The sequence below is a fragment of the Diuraphis noxia genome, unplaced genomic scaffold, assembly GCF_037042655.1.
Source record: "Diuraphis noxia isolate RWA-SAM2 unplaced genomic scaffold, SU_Dnox_SAM2 contig0002, whole genome shotgun sequence".
NCBI lineage: Eukaryota > Metazoa > Arthropoda > Insecta > Hemiptera > Aphididae > Diuraphis > Diuraphis noxia.
The window spans coordinates 20,689,502-20,709,910 of record NW_028301712.1 but is presented as its reverse complement, the minus strand read 5'-3'; the positions used below and the strand labels follow the sequence as shown (position 1 = coordinate 20,709,910).

The 20,409-nt window shown below is 25.3% G+C and overlaps 1 protein-coding gene across 1 annotated transcript; it reads right to left on the bottom strand.

The window, feature by feature from the left end:
- Positions 1–11,513: 11,513 nt before the first annotated feature.
- On the bottom strand, positions 11,514–20,078 carry LOC107162292 (very long chain fatty acid elongase AAEL008004-like). The gene is made up of 8 exons (XM_015509131.2): positions 19,936–20,078; positions 18,616–18,708; positions 17,154–17,344; positions 15,970–16,059; positions 14,627–14,683; positions 13,912–14,017; positions 12,291–12,427; positions 11,514–12,201 (listed from the first exon to the last, which is right to left on the bottom strand). The coding sequence occupies exons 2-8, from the start codon at positions 18,695–18,697 to the stop codon at positions 12,028–12,030; spliced, it is 837 nt and encodes a 278-aa protein (XP_015364617.1). The 5' UTR covers positions 18,698–18,708; positions 19,936–20,078; the 3' UTR covers positions 11,514–12,027.
- Positions 20,079–20,409: the final 331 nt, after the last annotated feature.

The window sequence follows — 20,409 nt, the reverse complement described above, 5'->3', positions numbered from 1 at the left end:
CAAATATATTATAGATCTTCATCAATTATTAATCTTAATTAAGAATTAATTTCCGTTTAATGAGTTCTGTAGTTATAGGTAGAATGGAATTGTACGTTGAAATCCATTAGATTTTCTAATGAAGATTCAATAAATATTTTGGTGAATAATATTATAAATATATAGAATATGATATATTTTATTATTATAAACATTATTATATTATATTAAACACGTGCAGTTTCTAAACAATTATTATCAATAAAAATAAAAAGGCGGGTAAGTCGTGGATGTCGCTCTGCTGTACAGTAGGTTACAAGTGGGTTAATGTAATGGATGGAATTAAATTTGAATCCAATGATATTATATCATTGTATACGAAAAACGATTCTGAGTGAAGACGGTTTATCTGTCTAGGATATATTATAGATTATTAAAAATTTTCAAATCTTAGATTTAAAAAGAAAATTTTTTATGAATTTCTAGTTTGAAATAATTTGCGAATTTTCGTGATTTTCGTGATTTTTACATATGTTGTCAAAATTCAAACTTTGAATGCTTGTAAAAAAAAAATTGTGACTACGCATTTCTTTTATTTTTCAATTGCTATTGTAAAAATATGATAGGATCCATGTATTAAATTTTAAAATCTTAGATATAAAAGGAACATTTTTTATGAATTTCTAGCATAAAACAATTTATGAATTTTCGTGATTTTTACGTATGTTGTCAAAATTCAAACTTTGAATCCTTGTAAAAAAAATTGTGTCTCCTTTTCTTTTATTTTTTTCAATTGCTATTGTAAAAATATGATAGGATCCATGTATTAAATTTTCAAATCTTAGATATAAAAGGAACATTTTTATGAATTTATAGCATAAAACAATTTGTGAATTTTCGTGATTTTTACGTATGTTGTCAAAATTCAAACATTGAATGCTTATAAAGTTATAAAAAAAAATTGTGACTATAAATTTATTTTATTTTTCAACTGCTTTTGTTAAAATGTGTTAGAAGCCTTATATTAAATTTTCAAGCTTTTCTGCCCAACAGATAAATTTTTATCAATATTAATTTTAAAAAAACTGATGATAATCGAAAATTTCAAATGCCTATGAATAGTTCAACTTAAGTCAAAAATTTTTGAAAATTGCATGGTGGATAGAATATACTTATATAAACATTCATGAAAATTTCATGTATCTATGGTCATTCGTTTTAAAGTTACATCAAAAACCAAAATCGATTTTGTCGAAAAATGAGTGTGCGTAAAATTTCCAGTTTTTCCCTTAATTTTTAGTTTGTTTTTCTCGATTATTTAGAAAAGTATTAAGAATTTTTTACGTTTGACCCCCAATGTACCAACTAGATTCACTTTCTGATCGAACGAGGTGATGAAGTCAAATATCGAAGCACTTTTACTGCCCCAAAACGTAATGACAGACACATAAAAAAAAACACGCACATCATGATAAAATCAATACATTCATCGCTCCGCTCAGAATCTAAAAAAATTACAATTAGAAATTTCAGTTTATAAAAAAAAAAAAGTTACGCTTGTTTAACTGAACTCAGATCATCGTAGGTAAAAGCGATAAAGATCAAACCAATAAAATAAAATATAGAAAAGTTGTCGATAAAATATTAGAAAATTATGTTTAATAGGTACTTGAAAAAATTTGTAATTAATAATAATAAAACCTAATGAAAATGAGCTATGTTTTTGTAGATCAAATCTGAACCAATGATACAGTCAAAATATTTTGACTTTTTTACATATCAAATATCAAATTTTTAATATCAAAAACAAGATTTTTTTTTAAAATTGATGTTTTTAACGTATATTGTTTATACAGACCCAAAAACCCTACTTATCAATCTAAAATCAATACATTGTTGTTTCTCAGAATATAGGTAATACCACGTAAAATTACTTTTAAATTAAATACAATATATTATTACACTATCAAATAAATTTATAATACCTTTTTATGACAGAATGCCGATCAAATGAAGAAGAAAGAGAAAAACTAAATATACCAACGAATTTATACGAAATAATCGTACCCGACTGTCAACCTGAAAAAATCATGTCATTCCTCAGGAAAACCGAAATAGACAAATACATTTAAGTAAAATAAATATAGTCAACAGCCATAAGTCTCAAAGTTCCCTTATTATTGTAATTTAATTGTCACCTAAAACATGTAATAGTACAATGTAAATTTAAGTACAAAGCTAATGGCCCATATCACCGAAGCTACAAAGATCAATAAAAAAAAAAAAAAAAAAAATATATATAATACATAAAATACCAGTATTAGTTACCTACTTCTGTAGATCTAGGTTTAAAATATATGCATCCACAATAGGTACCATAACTTTATGAATTATCAACTATAAAAGTATAAAAACAAATGAAAATTCAAACAATGTGTTAAAATAGAATAGGTAACTAAAATAGAATTCTTTATCACCTGATATTCTGCAGTGTGAAAAATATGAATTTTTTTACACTCAATAATATTGCGTTGAATCTAAAGTCAATCATTAGAGGGAAAACTGGACAAGGTTTGAGGCGTCCTTCCTGGAATCAAGTTATTAACCAGGTCACGAGTGAAGCAACTATGTTCACTGTTCAGGCTGTCTTACGAAAAAATAAGATTGATTTAATGCAGTCGTGTATTATGCTTCAAAGGCTCCCTAAGGAGTTAGTGTCAATAAAAATTCAAGACCACTAACTAGAGGCCAGGTTGGGTAATACCAGGGCTATGCCCCCCTATAGTTCTTGCTCTTACAAAGTTCCTGGCTACGCCAGTACGTCAATGCCAATAACTAATATAGGTTTTATTACAAATTTCAATTATTATCAGAATACGAATAGGAATATTACGATCATAATTAACCATTTATCTTATGAGTTTTTAGAAAACCAAGTGCTGAAATAAGCAATCTATTTTAAAATAGTGCGTAATATACATAAATTTATGAAAATAAAAAGTATATTGTATGTTTTTAGATGTTGGAAAATCAATTTTACAACATTACATTTAAGCAAGCACAATATTGTTCTATATTTATAAATTATAACCTATTAACTAATGGCATCGGTATTATACTATTATTACTAAATAAATACTATCTAGATAAAGATGAAAGTCAATTGAACAACATTTAGTTAAGTATAGATAAAATATAGATAGGTAGAATAAAATAACACGAAATTTAATAACACATTGAAAATGTTTGACTACACTACTACAGTCTACAATGCATAAATATGCAGTCAATCAAATTACACAGAGTCAAGCCAAATTTGATGACGGATGCAGTAAATGAAACAATAGCGGAACAACACCTGCATAAACATTATGCACTGGTTTCAACGTCCATATTTGTTAAGGGGCACTTTGAACCATTAGTGGTATAATAAAATTGTTTTGTAGCAAAACATTCTTATTAAGTGTTTGAAAAAATGTACCTAAATTATTTCTGGATAGATGTATTTTGTTTCCGTATTGAAATATTAAAAATAATTATGAAATAATTGAAAACACCGACCGGCTATGCAGATATCCATTCAAGAAACCGAATATGTAACGATCTACTGTAACGGGAACCAGCAGCCGGTTTGACACAATGATAGGATTATAAATACTGGCTGTAAAATTGAAAAAAAATATAGGGACATCGGAAATGAGCGCTAGGTCATTGCCTTTGGATAGGCTGAGCGGTAGCTGTAGGTAACACTACAGTGTCTGGCCATTTAGAACTATTGTGTTATGGGATTCAATAAAGATATATTGTGGACTAGTTTTATGTATAATTTTTTGTATTTTGTTATGTTTTACATTGTGATCTTTTATTATGTCAAATATCTTTAAGTCCAGATCTAAGCGGTGGTAAATGATACAGTACCCAGCAGAAAATCTACAGCAATGCCATCCTCTCACGATTGATTTTTCAAATTATTTTTATAGAGCAATAAATTTAATTAATGATTTTGAGATTGTAAAATATTATAATACATGATGTTACGTACTTATCTCACAAGGTTAGGTTTGGTGTATCATTATATTATATCAGGATAACATTTTAATACAGATAGCTATTGTGACGGAGGCGTCCGCTAAGTAAGGGTTTTTGGAATATAAACCTTTGAAGAGGAAAATAAAGGGTTGTAATAATACAGTGGTGTCATAATATATCAAGCTAAATCTAACAATTTTTAAATTTATATAAACACAAGTGGCGCAATCTGTCTAGTAAAATTATATAAGATTTCACAGTTTTAACGCATTTGCTTAATTTTTCCTAAATCACAATACGTATGAACTTGAAATTTGGTAATTGTGGTTTCTCTTATGCTCTATATGTGCTTGGAAATTTCATTCCGTGTGACATGCTTTATTTGGTCTACAAGAAAATCATTGTGATATTCGATTTACTATACCTAGTTAACTCGGTGCTTACTGATTGGATAATGCACCTTTAAAAGATTTTTATACTAGGGATATTTTTACTTAATGTTAATGGGCATAGTTGGCATATTATATAATATATTGCCTATATAGCTGCACTTACTGTAGCTCATCTAATCATGGGCGTCCCCAGGGGGGGGGGAGACGGGACACTTGCCCCCCCCCCTGGAATAATGTTATTTCCACAGCAATTGATAGAATTCTGGTATAATAATGTTTTTTAATGTTTTAATTGTAATAATAATACCTATCTATTGTATTGTTTTAATTCATAATTTATATTATCCTAGACTGACAAATCATCTCCATTCAGAATCGTTTTTTGTATACGATGATACCTATCATTGCATTCAAATTTAACCTACCCAAGTCAGAGGTCCACCCCACCCACTAATGTACAGCAGAGTGACATCCACTTACCCGCTTTTTTTTTACTATATTAATTATATTGTTATATTTTCAAAAAAATGTAGATACCTATAAAATAAATTCCAAATTAATCAAATCAGATTCATTATATACCCGATTCACTCAATCATTAGCAACATAACTTATTATAATAATTAGAATGTAAAGTTTACTCTAGAAATTTCAAGTACCCACGAATAATATTTTTAAATTACAGCAATAAAACTAAAATTGTTATTCCTGGTTATTTAATATGTAATTTCATCGAAATTTAAACTTAAAATAACTATTAAAAAAAAAAAAAAATGTGTATGTATAGTAAGTAATAGTAAGTTTAGTATAATATAGTATAGTATAGTATAGTATAGTATAGTATAGTATAGTATAAGTAAGTATAGTGTTTATAATTTATATTTACAGAATTAAATACGTGGAACCTTGATTTAAATTTTCAATCTTTAACTATACAATTTAAGCTTTATATACATTTTTAACAACTAAAGAGTTTGGTAATTTTCAATTAAATATATTTTATCAAAATTTGAACTTTAAATGGTTATAAAAAAAAACATGCATATGTATTTTTAATATTTTCTAACTGCTACTATATCAACTTAGGAAAACCTAATATTATATTTTTAAGTTTTTGACCAAATGAATTTTATCGTCATTTATAAAAAAATAAACTAAAACGATTGAAAATTTTAAATGTCTATAAATAACTTAAAAAGATATGAAATATTTTTAAAATTTATCAAGTATATAACATGCCAGTAAAAATATTCAGTGAAAATTTCATGACGGACATTTCTCCAGCCCCCCCCCCCCCCAATTTGGAAATTGTACATCAAAATATTACTGAGGATTTGTAAGTCGTTTGTAAAGATTTGTAAAAACAAAATTTTCGTTTGTAAAGAAAACCAAAAAAAGTTATACCTATTTCAGGTTGGGGGGGGGGGGCTGGAGAAATGGCTAAAATGCCACCAATTTGAAAAATTATAACTTTATGCACCTCAATCGTTTGTAAGTCATTTGTAAAGATTTGTAAAAACAAAATTTTCGTTTGTAAAGAAAACCTCAAAATGTTATACATAGTTTAGGTTGGGGGGTTGGCAAAATGGCTAAAATGCCACCAATTTGAAAAATTAAAACTTTATGCACCTCAATCAAAAACGTTCCCCTGAATACAGAATACACAGGATATATCAATAAATATTTGCAAAGAGAAATGGTTTTTTTTTTTAAACATTATACAAGAATCGTCGCCTCAGAATGAAAAGGTTCTAACGTTATCTATGTAATTGTTCAGGGGAACGTTTTTATGTTGGACAATGAATACCTTTCTTCACCATAAATACTAAATCGTAAAAATTGTATGAAATAACAATAAAAAAATCTATATTTGGACAAAAAATCTAAAATTAAAAAAAACTAAACTATATTTATTAAATAAAGATTTTTTATCAAACAGATTTTTTGTCAAATATAGATTTTTTACAAATCTTTACAAATGACTTATTAATGATTGAGGTGCATTAAGTTGTATTTTTTCAAATTGGTGGCATTTTAGCCATTTTTCCAACTCCCAACCTGAACTAGGTATAACTTTTTGAGGTTTTCTTTACAAAAGATTGAGGTGCATAAAGTTGTAATTTTTCAAATTGGTGGCATTTTAGCCATTTCACCAGCCCCCCAACCTAAATTTTTTTGTCATAACTGTACCGAAATTTTAATTTCAAATTCTTGTCGAGACGTTGAAAAATTACATTTTTTTTTTTTGTGAACTAACGGGGGTGATGAGGAAATCACCACTATTCAGTGATTGAAAAGGTTCCAATCCAAATTAGATTAATATACATGAACAAATCAATTCGTTTTATCTAGTATATTAAATACTATTCGAATAAATCTTAGGAGAAAAGTGAAGAAACTCTTGTGAAACTCAATGAATTATGGGTGACTACAAGCTCTTGGTTTTTCAGAAACAGATGTTGGGACGTTGAGTAAAATTTAAGAAAATGAGAGAAAAATAAGAGCAATGAGCATGCAAATTAATTGAAATATAAATAAATTCGTCAGTGGTAATTGAAAAAACTGAGTTAAGGGATATAATTACAAAGTTAACATTACACTTATCATTAAAATTGGGAAGATTTCATGTATCGGTACAATCAGATCATTCAAGTGTAAAGATTGGACATATTATAGTCATTTATAGAGCCATCTGATAACTTTTAGATTTTTGGATTCTTTAGAGCAAAAAAAAAATAATGCATGTACCAAGCATTAGTACGAACAAATTATAAAATTCTTAATCTTTAGTAAAATATGTTGTCAGTTAAGGCTGACCAGTCTTTTATTTAAAATTAATTTCCAACTAACGTAATCTATTAATTACATTAAATGGAATGCTTATGTTTAAGAAATTATGTCTGTATACAGGAATAAAGAAAAATGCATTAATGCTATATCAGAGCTTACACGGAAAAAAATATTACATAATTATTGTACAACTTGTCAAATGGAAATTAATAAAAATCAATTTGTGTCTTAATATGTTGGTTGGATTTGTCCACAAAGCGTGGTATAGACAGACAACGACTTGATTGTGAACAGAATATACACTCATACCAAAATACACTGAACACCGTATTTTATATTTGTACATTTAATACCGAAAAGAGTCAGTTAATTCAGTTAGTAATATTACTGTAACTGTAATATTGTAACAAAACGAGTAAGTATTAAATCCAATAACTAAAGGTCAAAAGTAACACGCAGTAGGACAAAAGTAAAATTAAATAATAAGATGACTTAATATAAAATCGATAAAGTCAAATATTAATAAATTAATAAAAGACTACAATAAATATGTATTTTTTTTTTTAAATACTAAGGATAATAACATAAATATTGGTCAATAAATTTCATGTAGTGGCGCAAATTGTATTCTCTCTACTATATTTAAATAATTACTGTAAAAAGATAAATTGACTGTATTACATTCAACTCGGTATGAAATATTAAATAAGTTATTTAACTAGCTCACTATGAAAAACTATAAACAAATCAATAAGAATCGCTAACAACTCAATAATAAATGACAAAAAATGAACCATTAATAATTAGGTGTACATTATGTCATTATTTGAACAGTAATATTTTAATTTTTAATACGCCATAATATTATATACGTCTATACAGTGTACAATTATAATGAACAAATACCTTCTTTTTATAGTATAATATAATTGAATATTGTCACACATCGTTGTTTTTGTTACTTACTTATATTTATAATAATACTAAAAGAACATTTTTGTTTTTTAAAATCTATATTTATTTTTTAATGTCAGCGAGCATTATATGTAGGTACTCAATCATAAGAGTCGCAACACGGAATAGATGATTCCATCTATTTTGTGGTATTAAGTCACATATTACATAGGTACCTACTACGTACTATATGACGCATACACTATACAGTATATTATTATACAGTAATCTGTATAGTATTAAAGTAGGATTATAGCGTGTATTGTGTAATATAACCAGAGTGGGATTTAAATCCTCTTGGTAGAGTCTACGTTTTAAAACGTTACCTGGAGAATTAGATAAGATCGAACCGTAACTCCTAATACAAATTTATTCGAATCAGGGTTGTAGATAATATTATGTTTTGCCCGAAATATGCGTTTAATACGTTACAACATTATTATTGATGCACAAAGCGGCTGTTAAACGAATATCGAAATTAGAAAAATTACCGTGACGCCGGAAACGCACATATATGTGGGTGAGGTGACGGATAAAATTAACAATTTGCATTGGATATTTCATCATTGACAATTTGTTTACGATGTTTGGTCACTAAGGACGACTTTATAATACGTACGTCGTACATATAAATTCGGATTCCTTTCAAGAAGGCTCTGAGCAGCTCTGAGTTAGGTTCAACACCATTTATATTAAGTACGTTACATAATATCATATTGTAAATGGCTGTGCCCTCCAGCATCACTTAGACAAGGATTTGTTGTTGTTGTTGTTTTTTTTAATATTCCTATATGAATATTGATTCATACAGTAGATTGAATGTATTTTGAGGCGTCGCATATCTGGTACTTCTTTGTATGATGTAAAAAGTGCAAAATCAAAAACCTAGCTCTATAGTGTCTAGTAAAACAACAACAAGGTGTTCTCAAATGAAAATCGATTTAGGTGCAAATTAGTCATTAATGCAAGAAGTATATTAGATGCATGGGTATTTTTCTGGGAGGGGGGGAGAATTAATTTTAAAAATAAATGAAAATTTTTTTATACATTTTATTCATAGTAAATTATTAAGTTTCGTAATTATTACAATATTATTATATTATATTTAAATACTGTCATACATTCTATTTTTAAACAAATATTTTATTTTTCAATTAGGACGCATTTTGCATAAGGCATAGTTAATCAATTTTTCAAAAAACATTTCATGTAGTTATCATAATTCATAATACCTTATATTATCATAGATATACATACACCTGGTTTGAGGATAAATCGTTGTCATTACGTTATTTCATAAAAATTTAAAACTCAAACGCTCAAAACATTTTTCCTATAATGACGCTTCAAATTTTCTTTATAGCTATTTGAAGCAAAACTTATGAAAAACATAGTATACTTTATAATACTTTATAAAACTTATCGACACTTTAAAAAATTTTTTCAGAAAAATTGAAAATTTCAGATGTCATTAAATATCTAAAAAAAAGTCAAAATATTTCGAAATTTAAATCATGTAAAGAAAATGCCAATCTAAATAACTGGTGAAATTTTCAAGTATCTACGACTTATACTTTTTGAATAATAACAAATATTTAAAATCGTTTGAGGATAAATCGTTATCATTACGCTATTTCGTAAAAATTTAAAATTCAAACGCACTTAAAATTTTTTCTATAATGATGCTTCGAGTTTTCTCTATAGCTACTTTAAGGAAAGATTAGGGAAAACTGAGTGTTGTATTTTTAATCCTTATAGTTATAAACAAAAACAATTTTATGATTTTTCAACTTCAAAATTACTTGCAAATTTTCGCGTTTTTGACAGATTTCGTAAAATTTTGAACTATAAACGCTTATTAAAAAAAATCGTGACTTACGATTTTTAATTTTTTTTAGCTACAATAATAACAACTCATAAGGAACCTTGTATAAAATTTTCAAGTTTTTTTGGTCGTCCAATATTTTTTTACCGTTAGGTACTTCAAAAAAAAAATTTTAGTGGTCTATAGATAACTCAAAAAAAGTCAAAAACTTGTGAAAATTAAACTGTATATAGATAACACTAACATACACATTTGGTGAAAATTTCAAGTATTTACAGTGATTAGTTTTTGATACAACCGTATAAAAAAATCGATTTGGTCGAAAACTGGTTTTGCGCAAAAATTCCCGTTTTTCTGCCATTTTTTTTCTCGATTCTTTTGAAAACTGTTGGAAAATGTCTACTTTTGACCTCTATAATGCACCAAGGATATTCACTTTTACATCGGAAACCACCCCCAAAGTTTGAAATTGAAGCATTATTTCGACTAGTTATGCTGTATACAGACACACACAAAAAAAACAACACACATCATTGTAAAATCAATACATTCATCACTTCGTTCAGAATCTAAAAATATCCTAGTCTAACCAATTTAGCTCCGCTTAGAATCGTTTTTCGTATACAATGATATTATATCATCGAATTCAAATTTAATACTACTCATTATAGTAACCCACTTTACACTTGTAAACTACTATACAGTGTAGAGTGTCATCCTCTTACCCTATTTTTTGTTTCTTTACATCTTTTTGTTTGTCATGACTTTTTGGATCTGTTAAATTGCTTTTTATCCTTTAACTTTCAACGCGAGGCCAAATCTAAAAATCTTCCATATTATTCTTAATAACAAGGAAAATAATACTGAGAAAATACGGAAATTATCATTAAAAATCAATTTTGACTACATAGATTTTCTTTTCTTTTTTGTTGTAGTTAAAAAGTCAAATTATGTTGGCTCTTTTTGTGATAATTATAGGCATTTAAATTGAATTTTCGATTTATAAATGTTAACATTTTTATTCGTATGTAAATTAGCTTTAATAGTTAAAATGTATCAATATACTTCATAAAAAATAAAATTTAAAAAAATCGAAGATAAATGGATAAAAAAAATTAAGGGATGTTTAAATTTATATTAGGAAATGTATATTATAATTATAAATATATGTACATTTGTATTGTACAGTTGAAAATGCATAACATATTAAATTTAATTAACTTTTAAGTATAGATGGTTTTGTACTCAACTTATATTTTAGTACACCAAAATTTAACGAAATTACGTATGATAATGCTGCTGATTAGTAGTCCTACTATAATATAATATTTTGTAATCAACTTTTTTTGTAAATGAAATTTAAGCAAGTAAAAGAATCCAAAATGTTTACATATACCTAACTTATATATGATTATAAATGGGTTATTAACGTTTAATTTAGATTTTTAGATGGTAAGTTTATTCAGGTTTTGCTGCACCAGGATAACTTATTTGGCTCTCACCATTAATATTAAAAATAAAATATTTACACAAACAAAACAAAACAAAACAAATAAATATCATATATTTATACATATACCTGTAGAGTTTTCTAAGTTGCATAGATTTTATATTAATATTAATTAATTAAAACATGTTTTCATTGCAAAATATCATATTTTAAAATTGACACGCATTACGTATTATGTTAGTTATTTTATGTAAACATTAAACAATGTTGATGAGAAATGTGTATTATAAATCGTAACCTTGAAATCCACAAACAAAATAATACTAATTAATAATAATAATAAATAGTTATAATAATAATAATAATGTATATATTTTAATAATTTATGCATTTAAAATAATTTATTCGATATTCGTTTTTAATATTTAAACAAAATAAATTATAACTATTTACAAGAATTTAATTTTAAATTATACTAAACAGATATAAATTTAATATTTTGTAAAATTGTATCATTTCACAATATACTACATAGGTAGCAATATTGCAGTTGTATAGACTCATTCAGACTATTTATTACAATGATTATCTTATACTCATACTAACATTTAGTCCGATTTTACCGTTTTTGGTTTTTTGGTGTACGTTTTTTTGTAAAACAACGAGAACAAATATAGAAAGAGTGTTACATTCGCGAACATGTAATAAATGTATACTTTCGGATAATCGCAATTAAAACAGACTAGTCCTATATACCAGAGTAGAACTATTACAAATTGAATCTGAAAACATAATTACAAAAGTAATTAGTAACTGCAATATTATGATTTAATGCATAAGTGTATGGTGTTATAGCTTATTCAATACTTACGATTTGCATTCTAGTCAAATATCTCTTCCACCATAAATAAGGTTGCATTTGTGGGCCCAAGGCTGCTAGGAAGTAATAGAAATACATGATAGTGTGGATAAATGAATTGATTCCTCCGGGTAATGTTGATTGTTCACCTGAAAATAATAAGAAATTGTTAGATTCCTAGTAAATCACAGAAGTTTATTTCCTAAGAAAAATGTTGACATGCGTAGATTTAAATGTAATAGATTTACTAACGTAATAATATTTAATTATATTTGTTATTTTCGTAACTATTATATTACGTGTATAATAATAATATGTATATAGTTATGTTGTGGTTATCATAATTTATTATTTATTATTCATTAATTGTTTATTGATAAAGAGTATTTTACATGAGAGGATTCAGTTAGTTTTTATACATTATATTATCAGTCGATAGTACTCTTAAATCAATAAGTGTCAATGAGCTATTATTAATACTTAGAAAACATTAAAATAATTAATAAAAATATTAATAAGTAATATTATCTACAGTTTATTATAATTCAGAAGGTAACTAATTTATAAATGTTATTTTCTTGTCAAGATGATGTCTTTTGGTGGTTTATTTTAATTTTATGGTCTCTGTTTTTCATGTACAATTGCATATAGGAATAAACAAATTTAAGAAGATAAAAACAGAATGAAAATTATAATTTTAGGTAATTTACCTACTCATAATATGGTTACTTCTTTTTTCTTAGAATGAATTGATAAAAAAGTTATCATATTTTAAGGGTATAGTAAATAGAAATACTACTTATCCAATCGTCAAGTGTTTTTTTTTTTTTAAATTAATAGAACCTATATCCTTTTTTAAACATTGTTTTAATTCAGTGAGTTTTTTTCTCACGAAATTAATCGATGAAACACACATGTGGCGCTATCTATAAGATTTTTATCACGAGATTTTAAAATTATTATTTTTATTAGCAGCGATTCACCACTCACGCGTATTGCGTATATTATTAAATAATTAAAAATAATGCATCTGGATACCTAAAAAATAAAAAAATAATGAAATATTTAGTTTTAAAAATCATTAATATAATTCTAAACTTTTCAATCATTTCTTCAAAAGAATCACACATAATCATATCATCATGAAATTTTTTTTGCTATATTGTATGTGTGGGATAAGATATATTATTTTATAATTATATATATAAAATATATACATAACACATTTTGATGTAACGTCGTCTTTTAAATTAATTTGCTAAAATGATTAATTCTTTGAAAATGAGTACCAAGTACTAGATTACCAGTGCATAATTTAATACAATAAAAAAAAAAAAAAAAACTTTAAGTTAAATTTTACAGTCATGCAATCATTATTTATAAATACATATCCCAAATATATTTTGTCTGAATTATTTTTTAAAATTATTTAAATGATAAGTATGCGTCAATTAGCTATTACTTTTTTACTACCACTCTCGAGACGCTTCCTTTAATCTAAAAAGCTTGCCATAATATTATTATGTATGGTTTACGGAATTTATTTTTATCATAGCTCAAAGTTATCATAGATGATATTTTGTCCAAGCATTAGGTCAATGATGTTAAAATACAAAATAATGTGAAGTTTTACCTTTGATAAACCTCAAATACGCCCAACACGTGATGACCATATTTGAATGATGGTATACATGTAAAAATGTAACTTGGGACTGTTTTTTTCTTAAAACGAAGAATATCTGTAATACGAATAAACATATAAAACATTAAATATCGATTTGTATGCATTATGAGTTACCACGAATGTTAATGCTGTTTTCATTTTGTTATTTATAGATTTTATATGTTTTAGTAAAATATTGATATTATCAACTTATAGTTCATAATTTTAAAACTTTTTTTTTATAAATTATTTAAATTATATAAAATAGCTAAAACATATTATTATATACAGGTTGCAACAGGGAGATCTTACAAATTTCATTACTTTTGTTCTAATCAACAATTGTTATTTAATTATTTATTTATATATTTATAGGTACCTACCTATGCATTTTTTTTTACATACTAAAAGTAAAAAATTTAAATCTGATATCAATTTTTTTGAAACATTCAAAATAGTCAAACTGAAAACTTGGTTTTACATATAAATGTTGATCAAAGTTACTATAGAGCAAAAGTTATTTGATTTGTAAGGTCTTCCTCTTGCATTCTGAATAGTGGTTTATGTAAATTTACATAATCAGCAGCATAATATGCTATATTATTTGGTTTAATATGTATATATTATTAACATTATTTAAATCATATTTAAATAATAATTGTGAAAATAATTATCATATTCTCACTGTATCCAATAAATCGATGACTTTGGAGATGAAAAAGTACCACGATCCTTTATTCAACTGAAAAATAAAAATAGAACATGATCACATAATGCGTCCAATTTATTTATGGATATCTAAAATTCATATTATGATACTTAGAATATTCTAATTTTGTTTTAAATACTCAAATATACAACAATGTAAAAATTATTGTGATATACAGGTAATTAAAAATTTATGATAATTTAACATAAATTTAAAAAACTGGACTAAATTCTTCAAATAGAAACGGTGACCGAAGTATAATGATTCAGTCTATATAAATTCTATAATACAAATGGAGGTAATTCGAGTAATTATTTGCAAAAAATCTAACTTATATTTGGTATTCCACCGTATTAATGCAATGCAATTCTTATATATATATATATATACATAAATTAACAATTATATTATTATTCTTTAAATTATAGGGTAGGTAATTCATTAGTTTAAGAATCAAGTCAAATTTAAATGAATATTTTAATAATATTAAGAAGAAACTGAATGACTACAGGTAAATATTGTTAAGTGATGGAATCGTTTGACCATAGATGATTCTAAGTCTAGGTATAGATACCTATACTGGAGTCGATATTGGCGGAATTGATTACTCGTTATTAATTCCGAACAAACTTATAAACTACAGATAACTTAAATGATGCCCAGAGCCCACCATGAAAGAACTTAAAGAAAATTATTTCCTTTCAAAAAAATTAACATGTACCTAAAACTCTTTTTAGATTTTAGACACTACATTGTATATACTCTTTCGTATAATTAATAAATATTTGTTTTTGTGATCTATTAACCTTAGAAATTGAAACTATTACTTGAACAAAAAAAAAAAAATATATAATATAATACTAACATTTAGTTGTTTATAAAATATTATTTAAAACATAAAATTATGTATAGAAAAAAGTGTAATTTGTTTCTTATTGAATATATTCTGAACATTTGAGATGATACCAGTAAAAATTTAATACAACTTAAGAGTCTTAAGTCTTCGTCCCTTATTGTTTCAATATATACTATGTAATTTTGTAAATATATTCATAAACATCTATTTACAATATACTACAATTTAATTGAATAATAATATATTACATAATATTATAATTTTTGAATTTTGGTAGTGGTGAAACGCTTACATGACGTTAATAATATATTATTATATAATATGATTATATCAAATGTGAAAATGTAATAGTTGTAAATATTCATATATAAATTCATTTATTGATTTAAAACATAGCTACATATTATATAGATTAAACTGAACACAGAATGAAATATTCAGTAGCTTTTAAGATTATCATTACCTCATATAATAAGAAAGCATTTTTGCTTCTTTCAATTGGATGACATGAATGATACCACATGCTAGTTAATCCTCCAGGTGTAAAAAATAACTAAAAAAACAACACATAATTCATAATGTTATATTTCATTTATTAGATATTATTTTTAAGTAGAAGAGTTCAATTAAATTTTTGTATTCTATGTACAAACTAAACAAATAGTATACAATATGTTCAAATATAAATTATGACGAAATTATAACTATCACATATGAGATTTTAAGATTCACATCTTTTTTTTTCTTTTTTTTCTTTTTTTTTTTAAGTCACCACACTTACTTATTATACACTGTATGTATAGATTGTAAATACACTTTTATCTTCAATAAAAAAAAAAAAAAAAAGAAAAAAAAAGATTCACATCAAACTATCTTGGTCTGAATGTATTTCCATAAATACGGAGATATATTTATTTTTAACTTTATTTTAAAATACACAATCTGTAAATTAAGTTTACAATAAGCATGTATGTGGATGTACATTTTTGGCATGCGACGCGTGAAAAAAGAAGCCACCAGCCACCCAACATCGACACTTTATAACAGAAATATATATATTTAAATTTAGAATATCACAGTATTCTAAATATTATTTTTGTTTCTCATCACATTAATGGATTATCGTTTTAAATTAATATGCAAATGTATCAAATATTTCCAAAAACAATGTAAACTTTTAGCATAGCTTTATATATAACGTTTTAATCTAAATTTAAATTTTTTACATGATTTCTTATCTTTTTCAGTAAATAGAACATTTCTAATATTCCAACAGCCTTTATTTAAATTGGTCACCATGTTTCTGAATTACGTTTTAATTTTGTAAAATGTATTTTTTTTTACAGCTGGTGTAATATTATAAAACTTTTTTTTCAAATATTCAAAATTATGATTGATAATTGATGAGTACATTACTAGACTTATACATTGAATGTACACCGAAAAAATTTGTTTGGCATTTATTAAACTTTTCAAAATAAACTTAATTTTATAGATGATATTATTCGTTACAAAATGTACGAAAAAATGTAATAAATCATTAAAAATCATTCACAAGTATCGAAATTCATTATATAACTGTACAAAAGTATATACAGAGGAAATTCCTTTAATATTTAAATAAAGAGATTACAATATTTAACTTACCAAATACAGTATAAATGCATTATAACCTGTTTGAAATAGATTGTAAATTAACATTATGTGTTTGAGTCGGTATGGTTCACGGTTTTTCATCATATTTGGACCGATTTTTAAAATGAACAGTAAATAAACTGCCACAATTGAAAACACTGGCACTGGAGATCGCATTAAAAACCACGAATCAACAACGTCATCTATAAAATAAATAATAACAATTGTTAATGTGTTTGAATGAATTACGATTATATTATATGTGTAGTTTGAATGCGTATTAGGGGATTTGCTTAAAATGTTTATATCAAACCAAAAATATAATCAGTTGTTTGAAAACATTTATATATATATATAGGTATATATATGTATATACCTAGTTCTATAAAATATGTAAATAAGGGATTGAATCAGTCAAGTATTAGACAATCATTTTCAATCCAAAACAGTGATTTTATCGCTCAAGCATACGTATACATATATACTATATATGTATATAACAATAAATAACTAATTTAAGTAAAAATACACTATTTAAAAAATGTTGAAGGTTTTGAACAAAATCTTTTTTTTAGGCAAATTATATCAAAAAAGCTGAATTTTTCAAAATAATGAGTGACGCAAGGCTGGGCAAGTTAACTAATTATTTTAACTCGTTAAATTAAGTTGATACAGAAAAATTTAAGTTAAATTAAAAATGTAAAGTTACTTTTCTTATTTATTTAACTCGTTAAAAGTTAAAAGTCAATTTGAAAAATAACTTATAATAAATATAAAATGCAATTTTATTAACTAATAATGACAGTAGGTACTATTAGTGACTAATACTTTCATACTTCAATCAATTATAAAATCAAACAATACAAATAAATTATTTCAATGTATTTTGTATAACCTACAAATCTTCCAAAATGATGGCTAAATTAAATTTTTTTTTGTTGTTGATACCCACTAAATTAGTAAACCGTAATTATTAATTTTGTATTTGGGTTTAATTAAATTAATTACACACATAAATATTGGATACAAATAAATTTATAATTTTAATACCTATTTAATACCTTTTGGAATTTAAAATATAGAAATAATATAAATAAGTAATGCGAATCTAAATACAATTTTCAATCTATATCAGGAAAAATAAATAAATTATCTAATTAAGTTAGAAGTTGCTTAAAAATAAAATAAAATCTTTAAGTTAGAAGTTACTTATGAAAATAAAAGTAACTCGTTAAGTAACTTAGTTAAAAGTAACTTAACTTTAACTTTTTAACTCGTTAATGCCTAGCCTTGCGATAGATGTATAATTAATCGTAGTCTAATTCGGAATAAAGAGAATCATGAACCCCTGAACCATAAAATATTTAAGCCTCATATTAAATTTACATTATTTATTGTTAGAAAACTTTAAATCAAAACAATCAATACATTATGTAATATATATGACAATAAAAATATCAGCAGTTATACTAACCGAATACTAATTCTTTTTCTAACGTGTTGAAAAATTGATTTGTGGCTTCCAAAATGAAATTTCTGTCAGTTACGTTCGCCATGATGGCTATTGCTAGAATAATAAAATCGAGACAGTTATTATAATGTTAAATGCAATTGATATCAAAACTTTTAGATGTGTCTATCCTACATTTTTGTAACAACAAATTCTAATTGATACACATTTATATTAATTATATCAACTTTGTAATTAATTTGTTGGCTTTATAACATTATCATAATATCATCCTTGAATTTGTCAGTAAAACACGTTCAATGTCACATACAGTGCATCATGTATTTGCCATAAAAAACTGGTTGACGCCAAATGCCTGTCAACGGTATAAACTGCTCACCGTTCCAGTAACCGGTAACTGAAGTAAGGTCGATTTGAGAAACGTATGCCCTTGTTTTTTGTAAACAAACATGCCGTAATTTAATAGTAAAGTGAAATTATTACCTAGATACTTTATTATTGTTTGATGTAATATATAATAGTAGGTACATTATTACGACATTAGCACTATATTATTAAACTGAATTTAAAGTTTATAATTATCTTTGTTTACATTATTAATAATGATTTATTTTTTTCAATATACTGACAATTAAAATTTAAGAAGATAGATAAGTGAAAGCCGTTACATTATACATTTAATGTCGTATGACACGCTGTGACGGTTGAGTTAAATTTTAATTCAATAGTATAAAGTCATTGTATAAGAAAAACGATTCCTAGTGAAGCCGATCTGTAAGTAAATTTTATGATATTATTGTGGTTAAAATAATTTATTTTACTAATAGTAATACAGTAAGTTGAATTAATTTTCACCGAAAATAGTACATTTGAAAATGTCATTATCAAAATAATACTATATTGTTATATGTTACTAAGTTTCAAATACCCACATACAATATTTTAAATTTTACTATATCAAATGTATATTATTTTTTCACCGAAAATACAAATAAGAATCAATTTTCTACCTATAATCTGTTCCTAAGTTGGATATCCGAGCATTTTCCCAATATAAAAAGTGTCTTATAAAACGCTTTAACATTGTAAAATAAATCAATCGGAATTAGGAATATATTAATTATATGAGTATTACTGATATATATATATATATATAAATAACTTTTAAAATCAATCGATAAAGAATTTGAGTTTATAAATTATATTGAATATGTATTTAGTTGATATAAATAAAAACTATAAATTATGATAAAAATAAATATGGAGCAGTCTTATAAAAAAAAGTAATTGTGGACAAATAAATCTCAATTTTTGTTCACTCACTCGGGTTTGATGTATGTCGATGTCAATAAATGGATTGAAATCCGTTTGCCATCCACAATGGATATTACGTCATAAATTTAATAAATTATATATTTAATGTAGATCACAAACTATTGATAACAACGGTTAACGAAGAACTGAATATAAATGATTAATCCAGACATGAACAAATTCATTTTAAATTCACTGGTATAATCTCAGATACCTTGTGACTGAAACTAGGCTTGGGGGATTCGAGGTGAACAGCACCGCAAAGGTGGGTTTTTATTTTCCGGTAAGAACATTAAGCCGGAAAACATAAACGATCACTTGTAAATAAATAGTCACACGTGAATCCTTGACAAAAAGCTATACTGTCTGGCTAAAATTGTACAATATAATGTATATAATATACTAAACATTATTATCGTACAGTATGTTATTTAATTAAATTAATTAATTTAACAGTGATTAGCTTTAATAAAACTCTAAAAA